The following is a 20,856-nucleotide window of genomic DNA, read 5'->3' on the forward strand; positions in this document are numbered from 1 at the left end:
TGCTACCATTTGTCAGAAAATATTTCAATAATATCAACTTTTAAAGTATAACTTTATGCTATTTTCCATTGAAATTCTACACTTGAAAAGAAGCTACAGGAACAGACTACTGTTATGTAAATATACATAAGTGGGACAGAGTCATCTTTTCTTTTCTTTTCTTTTCTTTTCTTTTCTTTTCTTTTCTTTTCTTTTCTTTCCTTTCCTTTTCTGATGTTAAGTGACCTTAAAAGCCCTTGGAAGTCGGTAGTGAGCCATCGGCTCCTCCCTCTAGTGGATTAAAAGGGTATTTCAGTTTCTGTCATTGAACTCAATCAGAATTTTCCAGCCAGTGAAAATGTGGAATCTACCTGAGCCACTGCTTTCACCAAGGAACAGGAGAGGTCACGTGACTGTCCCCAGCCGCCCAGCTCCTCCGGGCAAAGCCCAAACTGGAGGCTGGCTCTGTCTGCTTGGTGCAGGTCTGCTGACTCTTGGAGTGCTTTTTTTCTGTTGAGGAAGAAAATAGTAGGACTCACCTTGGAACACCATTGAGAGGGGGTTGAACTAAATCATAGCGATTCTGAGCTGTGTTTGTGCACAGCTGACTGCCCGCCGTGCTCCCGTGGGGCCCGAGGAGCCGTAAAACGGCCGGGCGCTGACCGCCTGGATGAATTCTCACGCACTTACCCCTGCGTAACCACATGAACCTCGTAGACTGACTCTGGCCCGAGACTCCCTTTCCCCTTGGCTTTTCTCATTTTTAACGTTCGGACGTGTCCAGATGTAAAATTAGGATATCAGTTCCTGAGGGACCGAGAGTGGGCTGTTCAGAACTTGCAGCTCGGCGGGCCTCTCCTGAGGCTCCCTTGGCCCAGGGTCGTGGCCTCCTGAGGACGTGGAGAATCTTTCCTTTGTGTTAAAAGACAGAACTCGCAAATGCAGAAAAAGACCTTTCGTTTCGACAAAGGTGAAGTAATCTTGTTGCTTCAAAGATCAATTTGTGTCACCGTCCCAACGGGTGGCTTTGCGTGTTTTTCCTCCGCAGCAACTGCCCCCGCACGTGCGCATCTGGGATTCCGTGACGTTGAATACCCTGCACGTCATCGGGACTGGGTTTTTTGACCGCGCCGTCACCTGCATTGCCTTCTCTAAATCGGTAAGTCTGAGCCGGGGGCGGGGGGCCAGGAGGGTTGGGGGGCCGCGGGGTGCATTGTCCACAGGGAGCAGAGGGCCGGCTCAGGCCGAGGACACAGCGCACCGATGCGCGGGCCCTGCCCAGCTGTGTGCAGGTCCGACTCTGAAGCCTGCCCGCTTCCCTGCCCCTCAGTCAGGGGCCACCACTTCCAGCCAGGCCGCTCCAGCCGCGCAGACGCGCTGCTGGCAGGAGACTGCGGCAGGTGGTCTTCAGGTTCCATGTTTCGGGAACCATGTCTTCAGGTTCAAGGAGGCAGTTTGCCTGCGCTGGCCTCGCCTTTCACCTGCCCCTCCCCAGGGGGCCCCAGCAGGCCCCTGCCGCCCTCACAGGGGCTGGCTCCCTGTCTCTAACGGGAGCTGGACAGGCCCTATGGTCTCCCGGGCCTCCCCTGGATGAGGCTGCCATTCCCCAGATCTACCCCGTCAACCGCGCCTGCGGCCCGTTCGGAAGCTGATGTCCGAGGCCCATGTCTGTGCTCACGTCCAAGCTGCACGTGCCTCACCCCAGTGCCCTCGCTCCTCGCACAGCCTTTCAGCCGCCCCATTAGTGCCAGGCGTGCAGTGGGCACCGGCTCCTGCGGGGGATGGGGGCTCTGCAGCCCCTTTGGAGTCTGGTTTTAGTGGACCCACTGGCTAAGAGCCACCCCGTTGGCCCCTCTGCTGCTCCTGCCCCTTCACCAGCCCCCCGCCCGCCTGTACCCCGTCTCTCCAGTGAGCAAGTCTCAGAGGTAGTCGGTAAATACTCTTTGAAGTGTGGCGGACTCCTGATTAAAAGTAAAATTGTCGTTCATTTTGAATGACGCTGAAGCTATTTTGTTCTCAAGTGTCATCTCCCGGCGGATGCACGTCTTTTCCAGAACGGAGGGAGCAACCTGTGCGCTGTGGATGACTCCAACGACCACGTGCTGTCCGTGTGGGACTGGCAGAGGGAGGAGCGGCTGGCCGACGTCAAGGTCTCTCGTCTAGCCTGGCGCTGGCTGCCTTGCAGTTTTTCTGTTTGGAGCCTTCTCATTCCCCGGGTTGCTGGCCACTTCCCGGCTTCTCGGTGGGCTGTGGGGGCCCCATCCCAAGGCAGCCCTCAGGCGATGCCTCCCCGAAACCGCTCTGATCCCCCAGCCCCCCAGGGTGCCAGGCCCAGGTCCTGGCAGGCGTTCGTTGTCTTCTCCTCCCCGTGTCTGCGAGGGGTTTCCCTCCACGTTTTACAGCCACGACCCCTGTAATCCGCTCCATCGCTCCCTCGGGGACTTTATCCATTTCATTCAACAAACTCTCCAGTGCACTCGCGTGTCGAGGGGGCGCTGCAGGTGCGGTGGTACCGAGATGCTCCTGCCACCCGGTCCCTGTCAGCCCGGGGCCTGGAGGGAGCTGGCTGGGCAGAGGGGAGGCCAGCCCCGGGTCTGGAGTTCAGAGCGCTGGGGAGGGAGGGGCGTGGCTTCTGGGTCCCTCCTCGCCCGTTCGGCGCAGGCGATGAGCGAGCTTCCCGCAGGCGTCCCCTTGTCTTCCTCCTGTTAAGTCGAGGCTCTCTCTCCCTAGAACTGACTTCACAGTTCTGTCCTGGCACCCACCAGCCTTGGATGGTCTTCCCTCCCTCACTTTGGGATTAGCATGGGGCCCCCTTACTTTCTTGCCAGACGGGGATGCAGACCCTGCGTGCTAGTCGGTCGCACTCCCTAACTCCCGTTTTCGTGCCGGAGCCCTGCCCTCGAGTAGTCTGGTCAGGAGTTAAGTTCCTGCTGTGTTGCTAGGTGGGAGGTAATCGGAGGCACGTTATTACCTCCCCATTTTTACCAGGTATTTACCAGGTTTAAGAAGGTATAATTGAATGATCAAGCAGAAGGGACAGTCATTCACCAGACCAGGGAACGTGGGAATCAGATAACAAGGTGAAGGGCAGTGAGAGTCACCCAAGGACCCGAATCCCTGGCTTGGCCGCTGACCCAGCGGTGCAGACCCAGGAGTGAGACCAGGAGGGACGTCCGGAGCAAACACGGCGGCCCAAGTGGGCCAGGAGCGGGGGGCTGTGCAAAGTGCAGATCCCCTGCCCCTCCCAGCGCTTCCCATCACTAGATGTGGGGGGGCGGGTGCCCTGCCGTCAGCATGGAACACACCCAGCTGGCCCTGCCGTTCAGCCAGGGCTGGGGGTGTGTGACGGGAAGACGAGAGCCAGGTCCTGCTGATGGGTCCCCTGCTGCCCCGCCCCCGCCTTCAGCAAACGCCGCTGCAGGCCTGCTCTGTGCCCGCTGCAGCGATACGTCCTCAGGGAGAGAGGGCCCCGCCCCAGCCTCAGCTGCCGTCCCGTGAGCAAGACAGGCGAGGGGAGGTTGGGGCCGCAGCAAGCGTAGTAGGCCTCGTGTCGACAGAAGACAAATTTAGCGGGGAGGGTCCCAGGGCTGGTGCCTGACAAACACGTGATTTATTCATGGCGTCATAAGAGGCTTGCGCCATCTGAGCCCCCTGTCTCGCTCAGTGCTCCAACGAAGCTGTGTTTGCTGTGGATTTCCACCCCACGGACACCAACATCATAGTCACCTGTGGAAAATCCCACCTCTACTTTTGGACACTAGAAGGAAACTGCCTCATTAAGAAGCAGGGGCTGTTCGAGGTAAAGTCCAGTGGCACGTGTAGCTGGCTTTTCACCGAGTGCGCTTGCGGCCTGCGGCATCCGGCCTTCGTTTGTTTTTACCAGGCCCACGTGGGGGTGCATGCAGGGCTGTAGTGACGAAGGCTGTTCCCAGACCCCTAACTGAGTTGGGCAGCCCCGTGTGTATTGTGGGCCAACGCCAGGGACGGAGGCCCTGGGGAGCGGTCCCCCCACGGCCAAGATACCCTGTGCGGTTTAGTCTGGCCGCCTGGGGGCCTGTGAGAGCACCAGGGGCAGCACCTCTTCTCCGTGGCGACAGTTGCAGCTACGCGCAGAGGCTGAGTTAGAGGACCTCTTTATTCTGGTGCCGGACCCTGTCCCTCACGCTGTTCGCATGACAGCACCTCCCGCCCCTTGACCCCCCACCCCCAGCGCCCCCTTGGCTGGAACTGTCTGCAGCCTCACACGACTGGGAATTCCTCTTAGAGCAGACACTCTCGGGGCCTTACTGACGTGGCAGCAGATTAACGTGAAAGGCACACAGGGCGGTAACGCCGTCCATCTCGGAATCGCTGCGAGTTTAGATAGTACGGCTAAAGCAAAAGGGCGTCTTGGCTAAATGTATTTGTATCTATATTTATCACATTCTGCAGAAGCAAGAAAAGCCAAAGTTTGTCCTCTGTGTGACTTTTTCTGAAAACGGGGACACCATCACCGGAGACTCGAGTGGCAACATCTTGGTGTGGGGAAAAGGTAACACGTGATCGTTCCCAGCTCACACTGGTTTTGGCGATGTTATGAGACGTCAGACATGACTTCGGTAGAGTTGTCTATTAATACAGTCCACAGGATCACTACTAAACTCCAGCTTATGTAGGTACATACACGTGTGTGTGCGTGTGTGGCCTGAAACCAGAGACACAGCTCATGAGACGCAAGTCCTCACTTGCTCTGAGCCACATGCTCCCGGGGGTCCCTGTCACATGCACTTTGCATTAGCAAGTTTTCCTTCATTGTAAAGTAACCCAGTCCATGTCGGCCTGCTGCTCTGTGAACGGCTGGGAATCAGACCCTTCGTAGATTTACGCTGCAATGGTGTTCTAACGGACAACATCAATTTTAAAACAAAGTGGCCTGCGCCGGGCAGCGGGGAGCCTTTTCCTGAATGACTAAAGGTGGTTTTCTTGGTGTGTTTAGGTACGAATCGGATAAGCTACGCCATTCAAGGGGCCCACGAAGGGGGCATTTTTGCACTTTGCATGTTAAGGGACGGCACCCTGGTGTCAGGAGGAGGAAAGGACCGAAAGCTCATTTCTTGGAATGGAAACTATCAGAAGCTTCATAAGACTGAGGTACGACAGCAAGCAGCACTGTTGAAATTTGTTTTAACCTTAAACTGTTATGCCAATCAGTTTCCTTGTTGGTTTGAAATCTTTAGCATACCATTTTGAAAATTGTTTAGATAAAATTTTATTGAGTGGTATAATATTTTTTAAAGATTTTGTTGTTTTTATATTTAGAGAAGGGGGAAGGGATGGAGAAAGAGTGGGAGAGAAATATCGATGTGCGAGAAAAACATTGATCGGTTGCCTCTTGCACGTCCCCAGCTGGGGACCTGATTGCAACCCAGGCATCTGCCCTGACCGAGGATCTGAAAGGCGTCCTTTCGGTTTGCAAAACAACGCCCCACCCACTAGTATATTTTCTTAAAATCATGGAGGCAGTTTAAATACGACTATAAAAATGGAATTAGATATATAAAATTTGACATTGTAACATATTTTACATTTAGAATATTTTTATAATAGAGCCAATCTCACTTTTCCAAGGGAATATTATCTACATTTTGATTTATCATTAAAATTTTTCTCCCTTTTTCACTTCAGTTTCCAGCATGTTACTTTGCAGACATTGTCACTTTGAGCTAATATTTACAGAGTGTCTACTCTGTACCTAGCTGAGTGCCGGTGCACTCCCTCCATCTCTGAGTCCTTGAGTGTCTATTTCCCCGCCTATTACCTGGTTAGCAGCCTGCGCAGCAGTAGGAGCCAGAAGCAAGGAATCAGGAATCCTTCTACACACAAACCAAATTCCGCCCCCCCAGGCCCCAGTTGTGGGCACACGGACGGCAGCATCCATCAGATGGCTGATGGTCTCCCCTCCCCGGGGACACATGGGGGAAGGGTTCCCACTGCTAGGTCAGATAGATGCTCACAACACGTTCCGTCAGACAGCAGCCAGCATGGTGCTTTGCTGTAGGAGAACTTGGATTTGTTGCTTGTCGCTCTTAGCGAAGGGAGGCCTTCCTCTGAGCTTGGAAATCATTTTTTTCTTTCACCAAGGTTTTAATTGACATTGCAATGATATTTGACCAGCATCTGATTGAACATGTACCCTTGGTGAGTTATAACCCCATCGGAAGCACCGCTGCCTCATCCGGTTCCATAGAAACTGCTCACCACGTTTCGGTACCGACGGTCCTCCTCACTAGCCTGGGCTGTCATCTCCGGAGCTCGCTCCGGTCGCAGACGCTGGCGGTGGGGAGTGTTAGAGAGCAGAGGCCGCTGCCTCCCTCCCTGGGACTGGTCCAGAGTCAAGCCCGGGGCCGGGGCCTCTTTCTGTTAGCATAGCGGATTGGTCTCGGCTGGCCTGTTTTGAAATTTTTCCTTAACACGTAGATAATTCCACGTGTTTACCAACATGGACAATGGATTTCAGAACTAAATAGAGTGAAGCTGCCAAAGAATTCACCCTTTTGTTTCAGTAGATTTTAGGAGCTCTTGTTACGGCTTGTGACGTGGCCAGCCCTTCGCTTTCCAACTGCTACTTGCTGCTGCCCTGCGAATCCTCGCAGGAAAAGAGGAAGTAGCCATGAGTGTTCCTACTTTTTAATCTTGTCAAGAAAAAAATGCTCTGTTCAGTGTTATTTTCCACACAGTTTTCCTTTTGCTGGTTCTTTTAAGTCTACACAACGTTCGGGGTTTAAAAGCACGCTGTGGGGTTTTGATCATTCCCTCAGCAGGCACAGACAGTGAGCCTTCCTCTGTGTGTATGTGTGTGTGTATGGTGTGGGGGGGAGAGGCGCGCTGTTGACGTGACGCATAAGCAAGTATTTTGAACAATGGAGCTAATCATTTTCGTTAAATCTTACCTTTTCCGTGCAGATTCCAGAACAGTTTGGTCCAATACGGACAGTGGCCGAAGGGAAAGGCGACGTGATCCTGATAGGCACGACCAGAAACTTCGTCCTCCAGGGCACACTCTCTGGGGACTTTGCAGCCATTACTCAGGTGCGTTCCAGCAGGCCCACCAAACGTGTCCGCGTCCTGTAACGTGAGAACATAGCAAAGCATGACAGCGAGGAGATGACCCTGTGTTTCATGCTGACATGACCTCCCCGCGCTTCGGGGGTGTCGGTTTGCTACCCTGACCCAGGTGGGGGCGGGGGAGCTCCTGAGGCTGACAGCAAAGCGTGCGGCGAGCCCGGCCCGTCACCCTTGCAGGCTCCGGCCCAGTGGTCGGAGCGTTTCAGAGCGTCCCTTTGTCTTGGTTCTTTGTAGGGTCACACCGATGAGCTCTGGGGACTGGCCGTCCATGCCTCCAAACCTCAGTTCCTGACCTGTGGACATGACAGACATGCGACTCTGTGGGACGCCGTCGGTCACCGGCCTGTCTGGGACAAAATAATAGAGGTAGACATACATGTTACATTCCATCTTTTATAAAAGTTCATCTAGACCATGTGTATTTCTTTGTTTGCATGAAATTAGCAGCGATGTAAAATTGTCCCAAAACGAACGTCACTTAATTTACCGCCTCTGAATTGTGCCTCATTAAACACTGCCTGGAGGCCTCCCCCGGCGGGTCTGCAGGCTGCCGTGGAATTCCTCAGCAGCAGGCGAGCCCCTCCGAGGCGGCCTCGCCATGGGCTTAGCTGCTGAGGAACCCCGGTCTCGAGCCTGCGCTCTGCTCGCCGCGCGCCTTTGGAACGAGCGGTACAACCTGTTCCAGAAGTGCGCAGTTTTTCTCTACCCTTTGAGTTCAGTGATAAAGGCAGAGCTCAAGTGTTCAAGTCAGCATCCCTGTGACCTTCACAGAAGGGACTCCGTTGGCAAAGCGGAGCCCGCACTTGCCGAGTGCTGTTCGCACACCGAGTGCCGTGTGCAAATTCACTGCCCGCCCTCCTGGCAGCCGCCCTGCGAGTGGAGATTTCTTTACCCTGATGGTGTCGGCTAGGAAATCGAGGCTCAGAAACGTCCCGTACTTGCCAGGGGCCCTGAGTTAATGGCAGAGCCCGTGTTGGCACCCAGCGCAGCCTGATTCCCAGCCCAGGGTCTCGCAGAGCTCACACTGCTGCGGGTCAGTGCACGCCTTACGTCCGGGGTGACACGCAGCAGCCCGTGTAAGGGCGGCCCCTCGCCAGGCCCCACAGCCCCCCCGCCACCCTGCACGGCTGCCAGCGTGCCCAGCGTGCAAGCTCTGGGCGTCAGCCCTCCTGCCCTCTGCTTGCAGAGAAGGTCGCTGAGGGACCAGGGCGCGCCGGTCACTGGTAGAGCTGAGCAGGGGAGGCCGGGGCCGGAGGGGTGACCCTGCTGCTCAGAGAGCAGACATGGCGCGGCCCGAGGAGGTGGCGCGGCCCGAGGAGGTGGCGTCCTGCCTTGTACCTGTCCCCTGGTGGGGGCTTCATAGATGAAAAATGCATGAGGGGTTTCGTGCAGATCTGACAACAGCCGCCGCCGCCGCGGCAGGGACAGTGGCAGTCAGGCAGGGCAGCCTTCCCCGGGGTTCGGTCCGCAGAGCAGCCGCGCCGGGAGCAGACTGGTGGCCGCGTCCGCCCGGTGGCAGGAGGGTAGGGGTGCCAAACCGGACTCCAGAGACATCTGCGGTTCAGTCCCTTGCGCTTTCTCCGCTGCCCATGTGACTTTGGACAGGGCCCCCCGAACCTCAGTGTCTTCATCTCGATCACATTATGAGCCTCAAGTGAGTGATATGGTCGAGCCTCGAGTGGCCGCGGTTGCTGCCTGTGTGTCGGTGGCAGCCCGAGCTTAATTGCAGCTCCCGCTTTGCAGGCTGCATCGCAGCCGCGGAGCCAGCACCTGCAGCCTCTGGGCTCTTGGTGTTCAGTTCATCCAGGGGGGCGTTCAGTTCATCCAGGGGTGTGTCCACGCCGCCTCCTCTCCCCGTCTCCACGGCTGCTCCCTTCCCGGTCTTCCTGTGATTAGCCCCTTCTCACTTCAGTTTGTCCCCTGCCAAGTGACCTCCTGTCTGACACGCAGATGTGGTCACGCACGCTTTTTGTTGAAAGGAAGAAAGTCACCCACGGCGTTGTTTCCAGTGACCACCGTCCTAGCCTGGCAAAGCAGCACCGTTCCCCGTCCCCTCCCCCACCCTGTGCTTCAGGCGCCGAGAACCTGCCTGCGTTTCCCAGCTGGGCCCCGACTGTGTCGCTCCCACCTCTATGACCATGTTGTTGTCCCCTTAACACCCAAAACCCTGGTGCCCACTTCCACTGTCACCAGCAGTCTGCCTCCCGCCCCTGGGGACCTGCAGCCGGTTCCTACCTCTTCCATCAACCGCGTTCCCTCTTGTCTCAGTTGGCATTGCACAGGTATGGGGGCCGCCAGACCAAAACCTGGAACACGCCTTCCTCGTCTCAGACCCGCCTGGGGCTGCAGAGCACCCGCGCCCGTCCAGCGCCCGCCTGCTGGGCCGGGGCGGCGGGCCCGTGTCGAGGCAGCGCGTGCACCGCTGGCCGGGGGAGCCGCTGCACAGGCTCCCCAGGCCCATGGGAAGAGCGGCTGCGCTTTGGTCTGTCATCTGACAACTGTGGCTATGAAAGAATGTAAAACGGAAAGAGGGAAATTCGACCTGGTCCAAGCAGGGAAATGTGTTTCTCTCCAGAGAAAAGAGATGTCTAAGGGGGGCCGCGCGGCCCCAAGGGTCTGGGCTGTGCTGTGTGTTTTATGCGGCAGTGCTGTGCCTGGCCATCAATTTACACTTCCTTTAAAATGTTTTAGGATCCAGCTCAGTCTTCTGGTTTTCATCCTTCAGGGTCTGTGGTTGCAGTCGGAACACTGACCGGGAGGTAAGTCTGCAGCAGCGTGGCTCACGAGCCACGGAAAGAGGCGTGTTGTGTGTGTTGTCGGGTGAGGCGCGGCGCAGCTCTCGGCCGCACCTCCTGGCGTCTGGTGACTCACCCTTGACTAGGTCAGACTCAAAGGGACCAAAGGCAGTGGACCCTCGCCTGTTGGGCCTGGGGGAACCCGGGGAAGGCTGTGGCCTGCCCTCCTGGAAGAGTGCCCACCAGGCACACATGCACGTGTGCATGCAGAAACTTGTGCGCACAGAGACATGTATGTGCATGCATGTGCACATGTGCTCACACATCCATCAGTGTGTGGGCACATGTGCACAGGCATGCACGCTGACATGTGTGGGCACACACACACTCACGTGTACATGTGCACTTGGGCGCATGTGTGCACACATGCACACTCACACATATGCCTGCATGTGTGCACAGAGGCACCCACTTGCGTCCAGTGCCATGAGACGTGCCGCCCTGCCAGCCCTCGTCTGCAGGCAGCAGGAGGCGCCTCCGCCTCAGCAGTGGCAAAAGAGCACTTCCAAGCGCCGAGAATCTTTAAATGCTTGTTCTTGCCGCCCTTTCAAGACTTGAGCAACTGCCAGGGCCCCGAGCCTCCTGCTTAGATGCAGCGAATGCTCCCTGACCCAGCGCCTCCGCCCGGCCAGGCGACAGGTCTGCGCGTGGTTCCAGCCCCGCCCCTACAGCCGTGCAGCTGTGAGCCACCGCACAGCCTCTCTGCGTCGGTTTCTCCCTACAAACCGTGGGAGCACGAGCTGCCTCGCCACACAGCGCTGGCGATGGACAGGCCAAGGTGCAGAGAGCGCCTGCCGGGGCATCCGACAGGCGAGTCCCAGGGTTCTCGTCATCGTGGTTCTAGACATTTCAGCTGTTTGTCGTAGGGGAGGCACCTGCGATGGTTTAATTCAAGTATTTTGGGGGATTTCCCCCTGTCCTTCCTCTCTCAAAAGCACGCCACCGCGATTCTGTTGTTATGACTGCAGAGGGTGTGTAAAGAAGGGGCAGCCATGTCTGAGTCACCGGCAGCAATATTTTAAGAGCTGGGCGCCTTGTATCTAACAGGCTTCTCCATGAAAATGTTTGCACGGCCACTCACTTTCCTTCCTCACGTGCTCTCGGAGAAGGCTGAGGCTTCCAACTCGGCGGCCCTGCTGAAGGGCGGACAGCCACTCGCCACAGTCCTCTCTGTGCTGACTGTGTGGCGGGGCGGGACACGGTGACGAGGGCGGGGCGCTCAGAACCCGGACAGGGTCCTCTGGGGGCGTGACAGAACGGGCAGCGCAGTCCCTGCCCTCCACCTGCATGTCCCCTCTTTCTGGCCCCGGGGCCAAGCTCAACTCCCGCTGCGGCAGTTGCGCGGGACTCTGCAGAGGCAGCCGAGTCTCTCCGCGCCTTACGCTCTGGCCTCTGTGAGGATAAGTAGCACAGGAGAGGCAAATGGATTCCTCTCCTCACAGATGCAAGGAATTAAAGCTGAGAAGCCAAGTCCAGGTTTCAGGAAGTCCTCGGGCACGCTGAGTGCGGAGGGCTGGGGCCCCAGATGGAAGGCTAAGACAGTGGTGCCAGCTCAGGGGACAAGCTGGTAGAACGTGTCACCCAGCTTGGGAACTGCAAGAGTGGGAGGCCCCCCTGGCTTTCCAGTCCTGGGAACACGAGCCCAGTCACTGCCAGCACCCCAGGACACACAGTAGGAGAGTGCAGTCATTCCATCATGTGACACTTTCCAAGGGCCGCGTCCTCGTTAGGGGATGCAGACAGCCCTGCACCTGTTATACCTTGACGGATTTAACGCTCTGCCTGCAAGGGGTCCTGGGCCCTGCCCCCGTCTTCCCCCTGGGGAAGCTGAGCCCAGAGAGGTGAACTCCCCCTTCCCCGAGCCTCCCTCGTTCTCTCCATCATCTCTCTTGCCCTGCTGGCAGCGCGCCAGCATTCCCAGAGGGCAGAACAGGGACAGGAGGAGCCCCGCCACCTGCGGCTCCACCCCTGCCTCCCGGCCCTGCCCTACCTCACCCGCCAGGTCCTGGGCAGTGGGCCCTGTGCTGCTCCCTGTGGCCACAGGCCCGCAGAGGTGTTGGTCCCGCCTCCCTGCCGGGGCCGTCTTTCCTTTTACATGTAAGTGACAAAACCCAAATGCGAGGAACCCCTTCCTAGCCTCGGAAACTGAATCGCTTTGATTAGTAGCAATGTGCTGTTCCTTTTTGGGAAGTACTTGTATGCGGGAAATTTTCTTTAAATAAAAGCTGGGAACAAACATTCTTGTTAAGTAAATGCAGAGCATTTATTAAGCCCTTAGGTTAATAGTTGTTAATAGTCTCGCTGTTACTATAATAGTCTTACTTCATTCCCTACTAAACAGCTTATTCTACTTTGTCTCATGTTTGCAACAGGTGGTTTGTGTTTGACACAGAAACAAAGGACCTGGTCACCGTGCACACGGACGGGAACGAACAGCTGTCTGTCATGCGGTACTCACCAGGTTAGGACGCGAGCCGCTCGCTGGGAAATCCCAGCAGGTTCATGACGTTCTGTGCAGGTGTCTTTAAAGCAGCAGCTTCACAAGCCCCCTCAGAGTGAGACTTAAACTGTATACTCACATCGCTGGCATTTAGGGTTCTCCCTCCCTCATCGGTCACTACGCATGTGTGTTTTTGTAGCTCCGTATCATGGAAAGTCTCACACAGCGGAACTGGCCAGCTGCGGTGGTCGCGGACCCCTGGCCTGCGTGTTCCCCTGCGGCCCCACCCGCTGCCCCCCACGTTATTCGAAGCAGTTTGTAGACATCTCTCTACTTTCATCCGTCAGTATCGCTGTCCGTCTCTCAAAAAGATGAGACTCATTTTGAGCAGCCTTATTGAAATACGATTTACATACAATAATTTGCCCATTATACATGTACAACTCATTGATTTTCAGGAAATTGCTAGAGCTGTGCAGCCATCACCACAATCCAATTTTAGAGCCTTTTCAGCGCCCCAGACGCTCCTGCCCGTTGGCAGCCAGCCTCCCCCCGCACCCCCGTCCCGGGCACCCCCTGATCCGCTACGCTGGTCTATAAACGGCCTGTTCTGGACACGTCATGTTTCATGTCAGCGGAATCATACGACATGTAGCCTGGTACCTCTGTCTGGCTTCTTTTTCTTAGAATAATGTTTCTGAGGCTAATTCGTGTTATTGCGCATGTATCAGTAGGTTATTCCTGTTTTAATTGAATGTATTGGGGTGACAGTTTAATAAAATGGCACAGGTTTCAGGTGTACAATTCTATAACACATCCCCTGTGCACTGTATTGTGTGTTCACCGCCCCAAATCAAGTCTCCTTCCACCATTATGCTCCCTATATATTCCTTTTTAACTGCCGGAGGGCGTTCCATTTCATAGATATACCACTTTAACGCGATCCGTTCTTCAGGTAACGGACACTTGGATTGTTTCGGTGTTTTGGCTGTTATCAGCAGCGCTGCTATGAACAGTCATTATATGTACTTTTTGTAGACATTTGTTTTTTTGTTTATCTCGGGAAATTCCTAGCTGTGGAATTGGTGGATTGTATGGTAAATTTATGTTAACGTCCTAAGAAAATGCCCAACTGCTCTCCAGAGTGGCTGCGCAGTTTACATTCCCACCGACGCGTCAGGTTCTAGTTTCTCCTCGTCTTCTCCAGCACCTGTGTAGTCTTGTCTGTCTCAGTAGAGGCCCCCCAAGAGGAGTGTGGTTTTGAGTTACACCTCTATGAAGACTATAGATCCTACGTGGGATGTGTCCATCCCATGTGCTTTGAAGTTACATCTCTATAAAGGCTATCAAAAGACGTTGCGCATCTTTTCACATGTCTATATACATCTTCTTGGATGAAATAACATATCCAGATATTTTGCCCATTTTTAATTGGGCTTTACTACTAAGTTCTAAGAACTCTTTCTATCTTCTGTGTATGAGTTCTTTATCAGACATAGGATTTGCAAATGTTTTCTCTCGCTGTATGACTTGTCCTTTCGTTTTCGTAATGGGTTCTTTTGAAGCAAAAGCTTTCATTTTGATGAAGTCCAGCTTCTCAATTTTTTCTTTTATGAGTCCTGCTTATGGTATCAGTCAAGGTCATGAGGGTTTTCTCCTGTGCTTCCCTTTTAGAACAGTTATTGTTTTATCCATTGTGCGTAGGTAGGTCTGTGGTCCATTTTTAGTTAATGCTTGTGTATGGTGGGAGGTAAGAGTCCAAGTTTATTTTTTCTGCATTTAGATATCCAGTTGTTCCAGCAGCATTTGTTGAAAATGGAATTCTTTTCCTATTGGACTATCTTGACACTTTTGTCAAAAACCTATTAACAATAAATATAAAGGTTTACTTCAAGAATCTCAGTCTGTCTCATTCATCTATATATTTATCCATATACCAATACCACAAGGTTTGATTACTGTAATTTTAGAGTAAGTTTTGAAATTAAATAGTATAATCACTCTAACTTTGTTATTTTTCAAAACTGCTTTAGCTAATTTAGGTCTTTATCATTTTCATATAAATTTTAGAATCAGCTTGTCAAGTTCTAATTTTAAAAACCAACCAAGAATTTAATACATTGAACTTATAGATCAATATGGGGAGAATTGCCATCTTTACAAGACTGAGACTTGTGCCCCAGCTGGTGTGGCTCAGTGGGCTCAGTGCCGACCTGTGAACAAAGGGTCACGGGTTCGATTCCCAGTCAGGGCACAGGCCTGGGCTGTGGGCCAGGTCCCCAACAGGGGGTACACAGAGGCAACCACACATGGATGTTTCTCTCCTTCTCTCTTCCTCCCTCCCTTCCCCTCTCTCTAAAAATAAATAAGTAAAATCTTTAAAAAAAAAAAAAAGATTGAGTCATGTAATGCTTGAACATAGACTGTCTCTCCACTTATTTAGATCTTTAATTTTATCAGCAAAGTTTTATAGTTTTCAGTGCCAAAGTCTTACATTTCCTTAGTTAAATTTTTTCCTAAGTTGCTTTTTATGCCATTGTGAATGAATTTTTTTTAATTTTATTTTCAGAATGTTGGTCGCTAGTATAGAAAAGTAAAATTTATTTTTTTGCACATGGATCTTATATCTGTGACCTTTCTAAACTCTTTTATTAGTGTTTTTTTTGTGTGTAAAATGCTCGGGATTTTCTTCACGCAGGAGCACATTCTCTGCAAATAAAGATGGTTTCGCTCTTCCTTGTGAACCTGGACACCTTCACTTTCCCTCACTGCATTTGCAGAACCTCCCTCGCGATGGGGGCGGGAGGGGCACAGTGGGTCCCTGCCTCGCTCCCAGTCTCAGGGAAAATAGTCGCTTTTCGTTTAGTGCAACGTTAGATGCTGTTTATCATGATGAAGAAGTGCCCTTCTGTTCTTAATTGGTTTAGTTTTTATCATGAATGGGTGTTAGAGTGTGTCAAATGCTTTCTTCTGTATCTGTTGACATGATCATGTGGGTTTTGTCCTTTATTTTATTAATATGTTGCATTACATTAATTTTCAGAGGTGAAGCCATCTTTGCACTCCTGGTATAAGTCTCATGTGGTCGTGTCTAATCCTTTTTCTATATTGCTGGATTCTGTTTGTCAATACTCTGTGAAGGATTTTGGCATCCATATCTTATGGGGGGTATTGGTCTCTAGTTTTCTTGTGATGATTTGCTCTGGCTTAGTTATTAGACTGTTATTGGCCTAAAGAGGAAATTGGAAAGTGCTCCTTCTTTGTTCATTTTCTGAAAGCATTTATAAAGGATTAGGGTTATTTCTTTATTAAATATTTGGTAGAATTCATGTGAATTCAATGAATCATCAGGGCTTTTCTTTGTGGGAAGGTTTTTAATTATTAATTCAATTTCTTTGCTTCTTATAGGTCTATTCAAATTTTTCATTTCTCTCTAAGTCAGATTTGGCAATTTTTTCCATTTCATCTAAGCTGTCTAATTTATTGGCATAAAATTGTTCATGAAATTTGTTTATAATCCTTTATTTTTTCTGAGTTTGGCAGTGAAGTCTCATCCTTGATTCTTGATTCTGATAACTTGTGTCTTCTCTTTCATGGTCGATCTAGTTAAAGATGTGTCGATTTTGTTGATTTATTTATAGAATCAGGCGGCGGGGTGGGGGGTGCGCAGTGTGCCCTGAGGTGAGGCAGGAAGGGCCTTGCAGGCGGAGGAGGGGCCACGTCAGAGGCCTGAGACACCCCAGGGCACAGTGCGGGATGCTGTGGCCACGTCCTGCAGGGCTTTGCGGGCCCCACTCAGGACCTGAGTCAGCCCCTCCCGGTGGGGACGGCCAGGGGAGAGTTTTGTAAGGGGAAGGGTCCGGTCAGGTGTGATTTTCAAAACTGGAAGTGCTGAGGAGTCATTCAAAAGCCAACTTTCTCTCTGAAATAATTCATTTTTGAAATAGCCCATTAACCTGGCCATTGTTTCTAGATCCACGATGGCACCTGGCACTGTCCCTTATAATTGATCGAATGTTCATTCTTAACAATGGAAACATAACACGTCATGTCTTCGTAGATGGGAACTTCTTAGCCATAGGCTCCCACGACAACTGCATCTATATCTACGGGGTCGGCGACAACGGGAGGAAGTACACGCGTGTCGGCAGGTGCTCGGTGAGCGTGCTCAGGCCCCGCGGAGGTGGGGGGCGGTCACGGCCGTCCACGCGGCGGGTCGGGCCTCATCAGGCGAGGCCACTCAGCCCACGTGTCCTCCCCCAGGGCCACTCCAGCTTCATCACCCACCTGGACTGGTCTGTAAACTCCCAGTTCCTCGTGTCGAATTCCGGAGACTACGAAATCCTTTACTGTGAGTAGCACCCAGGAGGAGGTTCACTCTGGGACCAGACGGGGCCTCCTGCAAAAATCGACTTCCCGTGCCACTCGGGCCTCGGTTCCGTCCTCTGTGAAACAGAGCGGTTGGGCTGGGCAGCCTCTCGCGTCCTTTCCAGCGCCGGACACTTGGAGCCTGGGTCTACCCGGGCCCCAGTGGAGGAGACGAAGGCCCCAGGGAGGAGGGGGCAGGCATGGCAGAGACTGCGGTCGGAGTCCTCCTGGCGCAAGGGGCCCCATGGGGACCTCATCCCAATCGGGCAGACCGGGGAGTCTCTCCCGCCTGAGGGGACGGCAGCCCCCCGGACCCATCCTCCCCCAACCTCCGCGGCCAGTGTCCGTGCCCAGGGATGATGAGGACAACAGTGGCCGGCACTTAGGGAGCACGGAGGACATGCTGCCCTCTGCTGCCGCAAGCCCTCGCCAGGCCCCCGCCCCATGCCCAGCACAGGCACAGCACCGGGGCCACAGGGCGCAAGAGGGCCGGGGCTCTGCTGCCGGGCGACTGAAACGCGAGGCGCTCTCCCTGCGCCTGCTCCCTGAGCCGCAGTGCATTCAGGCTCGTCCCGGTTTGTATACGAGGGCATCGGGGCCCAGCTTCGAAGCCACAGGCAGCAAGAGCTGGCGGGTGGCGGGGTCGCCCACTGGTTGCAAAGTCCAGGACAGGCAGGGCAGCTGGTGGTGGAAGAAAGGGGGAGATACCTGTGCCGGGGGCACCCCTCCTTGCCCTCCCCAAGGCCCCGCCTGACCTAGGGCAGAAACAGGAAGGTTTTCGGGGCTGGGCCCTGGGTCTGGACTCGTCTCAGACAAGGTCTTACCTCCCTAGTAAAAGTTCACCTGGGGAACAAAGAGATCACCTGTAATGCCGTAGGTACTTGGTCTGACTGGCTGCCCTAAGCTTCCAGGAGCTTGGCGTTAAAGGGATTGGGTGGGGCGGATCCAGGCCTGTGTGACTGTGAATGTGGGGAAGGGGGCCTGAGGTGTGTTGAGAGGCTCCGGGGGACAGGGAGCAGTTAGAGGCCTAAGAATCAGATGGTCAAAGAAAAAAGAAGCCAGGGGCCAGGGGGGAGGACGGGCCGGGTACCGACCCAGAGAGGAAGCTGCAAGGAAAGCTGGGATGAGGTGGACCCCTCCCCAGCCCTGGGCTGGGCTCAGGCTGTGAGCTCAGTTCCCAGGGCCCGAGCGGGGCCCTGCCCGTTTCCTGAGGGCTCTCCAGCTGTTGAGGCCCTGAGGGCCCAGCCCGCCCCTGGAGGAGAGGGGACACCTGCTCAGGTGTCAGCAGCCCTGCGTTTGCTTTTTCCAGGGGTTCCCTCTGCTTGTAAGCAAGTTGTCAGCGTGGAAGCTACGAGGGACATCGAATGGGCTACGTACACGTGCACTTTGGGATTCCATGTCTTTGGTACGTTTCCGCAGCCTCCACGTGGCTCAGCCGTAAGGTGCAGCTGCTTTTAGAGTTTTCTCCAACAGGTGAAAAGTGTCGCGGTCACCAGCTTTGTCAAAGTGCTGTGCTGCCACGTGAAGCCCACCGGCCACACTCCCTGCAGCTCGGGGGGCGCGCCCCAGAGCCAGGACCCAGGCTCGAACCCTCTTCGCTTGGATGAAATGGGTCCTGGGATAATTCTCTAGAATCTTCTCACTTGAGGTTGTGCCACGCTTCCTCAATAGATGGTACTCAGTCAATACACACATGATTTGTTAGAGTTATTACTACATCTTTTGGGTCCTTAAACTAAAATTTTCACTTTTTTCAAAGTTCAGATTAGGAATATATTCACAAATGATCTAAAGTAAATTGCTACAGTGTAGGGGGATAAAAGAAATATTTATCATCTCTGTCTGTAAGATCATAGGTCAATAATTTGATCAGAATTTCACAAATCTCCTTAGAGCTGGTGTTTTTATCATTTTCTGATACTAAACGTGAGGATCCCAGGTTTACTCCAGGACTTCTGGAGAGACCGATGCACGTCCCACTCTCCCAGACCTTCCGCTGCGGCCAAGAGGGCTCCTGGAGCGGTGGTCAGGGACGCCACCCTCAGAGTCAGCCTCAGGCCTGGGGCAGGGCTGCGGCTTCGCCTGGCCCACGGCCGGCGACCCTACACCTGCCGGCGTCCCAAAGCGAGCAGCAGCCGCCAAGAGCTGACACCAAGAAATGCCTGAAAGGCACACTCAGACCCAGGGTTAAAAAGCTCTTTGGAGGGACTCTCACATGTAAAGAGTTACCTGGAAAAGAGAAAAGTTAGGAGACAGCACACTTGACTAGCCAGCTCCCCATCAGATGCTTTGGGACAAAGGGAAGGCATCGGGTCCAGAGCCAGGGTTTCTGGTGCACTTTCTGCTTTATTGTCAAGAAGGGGCCCAAAAGGATGGGGCCCTGCAAGCCTGTCGTGGCTCCTGTCGCGGCTCCTGTCGTGGACGAACAGGGCTTAGCCTTGAAGGGGTCCCTGGGACCGGCCTGGAGCGAGATGCTCTCGGGAACGGAGAGGCCGGGAGCAACTCAGGGCAAGCTCCTGGCCCTGGTTTTGAAGCCCAGGGCTTGGGAGACTTTGTTTTGGTCAGAGTTTAATGCAGCCCCTACACAGCGTGGCCCAGTGTTTCTGGTGTTTCCAGGCCTCTGTCTGTGGTCTTTTTTCCAGGAGTGTGGCCGGAAGGCTCGGACGGAACCGACATCAATGCCGTTTGCAGGGCCCACGAGAAAAAACTCCTGTCAACGGGCGATGACTTCGGCAAAGTGCACCTCTTCTCCTACCCTTGCTCGCAGTTCCGGGTAAGGACTCGCCATCGCGAGCCTCACCCCGCGTGGGGATGCGTTTACGGCCTGCCCGGGCTGTTTGGTGATTAAATAAAAGGCGCATGAGCGAATGCCACCCGTCACAGGTACAGATGTGACCCTGGGGCTCCCCACCGCCCTCCAGGAAACCCCAACCCTATGAAGCCCTTATCTGGCTCCCCTACCTCTGTGGCTTCCTCCGTGGGTCCCACCCCTGTCCCCTCCACTCCAGCCCCCTGCGCTGAACCAGCACCAGTGCCTGGCACGCCCCTCCTGGTCCTTCCCTATCCTGACCCTCCTCCACAGGACACCCCTCATCCTCCACCCCTGGTCCCTCTGCGACTGAACATACCCGCCCAGGGCAGCCACTTGCCCGTGGCTGCGCCTGGCCGGACCCGTGCACAGAGCGCCGCACGCAGGAGGGCGGCCGGGTGGGAGGGCGGCCAGGTGGCAGAACGCTGCAGAACCCCAGCCTCCAGCCCCCGGCCGTGCACTGGGCACTAAGCTTCCTCCGTGGCCACTTCCAGGCTCCCAGCCACGTGTACAGCGGACACAGCAGCCACGTCACCAACGTCGAGTTCCTCTGCGACGACAGCCACCTCATCTCCACCGGCGGCAAAGACACGAGTATCATGCAGTGGCGGGTCGTGTAGTGCCGGCGGGGCCGCGGAGCAGAGCAGCCCGGGAAGCACCGGCTCGGTCGCTCAGTCACTGTGATTTCTGTTTCATCTGCAAAGTCCTCACAAACCTCAGGAAACCACTCCCTGTACCGGTTACCTTAGCTTAGCGAATCAGCGAGCACCACGTCGGGTCAGCAGTTCAGGTCTCTCTGTTGTACAATAAATAAAACAGTTAATGTAAAAAAAAAAAGAAAGAAAATGCCAGGGTTTACACTACAGTGACATCAGCAGGGTGACTGGTATATCCTTCGTAACTTTTCTATGAACTCTTCGAACTCGGTCTCAGAATGCCTTTCCAAATCCTGCACATAGGCTAGCCTCTGTCACCATCGAGGTTGCTAAGCCGAATATTTAAGATAACGATGAGGTACTGAATCATGATCACTGTTGATTACTTGGCCCTAAAGGGATGAACTGAGTGAGCGAAGAACTGATTGCACAGCTGAGTCAGGAAATGCAGCTACGGCTCTATCTGGTTACGTTGTCCGAGGTTTCATTCAGTTCTCTGGGAGGCTGCTGGGAAGGGGGCACCCTGGCATTTCCGCAGGGGACTCAGGCGTTCCAGAGCCTCAGTGAGACCGCCTGCCTCGCCGTGCGCTCAGCTGCTGGGCACCCTCGTGGACGGCGCCCCTCGGGTCCCCGTTCACGGGCCCCTGAATGGAGACATTTGGCCGCCTCCCTCTGTGTATTAATTGGCATGATATGGTATTGTAC

At 54.2% G+C, this 20,856-nt stretch overlaps 1 protein-coding gene across 6 annotated transcripts in view; it reads left to right on the plus strand.

Annotated features, from left to right (window-relative positions):
- Nucleotides 1–20,332, plus strand: part of EML1 (EMAP like 1) — a 138,798-nt gene extending 118,466 nt beyond the window's left edge. For 4 of the 6 annotated variants that reach the window (XM_054567714.1, XM_054567709.1, XM_054567710.1 and 1 more), the window contains 14 exons: nucleotides 1,028–1,138; nucleotides 2,034–2,129; nucleotides 3,644–3,778; nucleotides 4,411–4,510; nucleotides 4,955–5,109; nucleotides 6,922–7,047; nucleotides 7,318–7,449; nucleotides 9,775–9,842; nucleotides 12,251–12,339; nucleotides 16,292–16,476; nucleotides 16,582–16,669; nucleotides 17,996–18,091; nucleotides 19,329–19,459; nucleotides 19,990–20,332. In XM_054567714.1, coding sequence (XP_054423689.1) covers nucleotides 1,028–1,138; nucleotides 2,034–2,129; nucleotides 3,644–3,778; nucleotides 4,411–4,510; nucleotides 4,955–5,109; nucleotides 6,922–7,047; nucleotides 7,318–7,449; nucleotides 9,775–9,842; nucleotides 12,251–12,339; nucleotides 16,292–16,476; nucleotides 16,582–16,669; nucleotides 17,996–18,091; nucleotides 19,329–19,459; nucleotides 19,990–20,115 — 1,638 coding nt within the window. In that variant the 3' untranslated portion in view covers nucleotides 20,116–20,332. The remainder of the gene's footprint in view (nucleotides 1–1,027; nucleotides 1,139–2,033; nucleotides 2,130–3,643; nucleotides 3,779–4,410; nucleotides 4,511–4,954; nucleotides 5,110–6,921; nucleotides 7,048–7,317; nucleotides 7,450–9,774; nucleotides 9,843–12,250; nucleotides 12,340–16,291; nucleotides 16,477–16,581; nucleotides 16,670–17,995; nucleotides 18,092–19,328; nucleotides 19,460–19,989) is intronic. The other 2 variants (XM_054567713.1, XM_054567715.1) reach the window with 1 other exon arrangement.
- Nucleotides 20,333–20,856: the final 524 nt, after the last annotated feature.

Source organism: Pteronotus mesoamericanus, unplaced genomic scaffold, assembly GCF_021234165.1.
Source record: "Pteronotus mesoamericanus isolate MK-2021 breed Mesoamerican mustached bat unplaced genomic scaffold, CSHL_Meso_final contig_192, whole genome shotgun sequence".
NCBI lineage: Eukaryota > Metazoa > Chordata > Mammalia > Chiroptera > Mormoopidae > Pteronotus > Pteronotus mesoamericanus.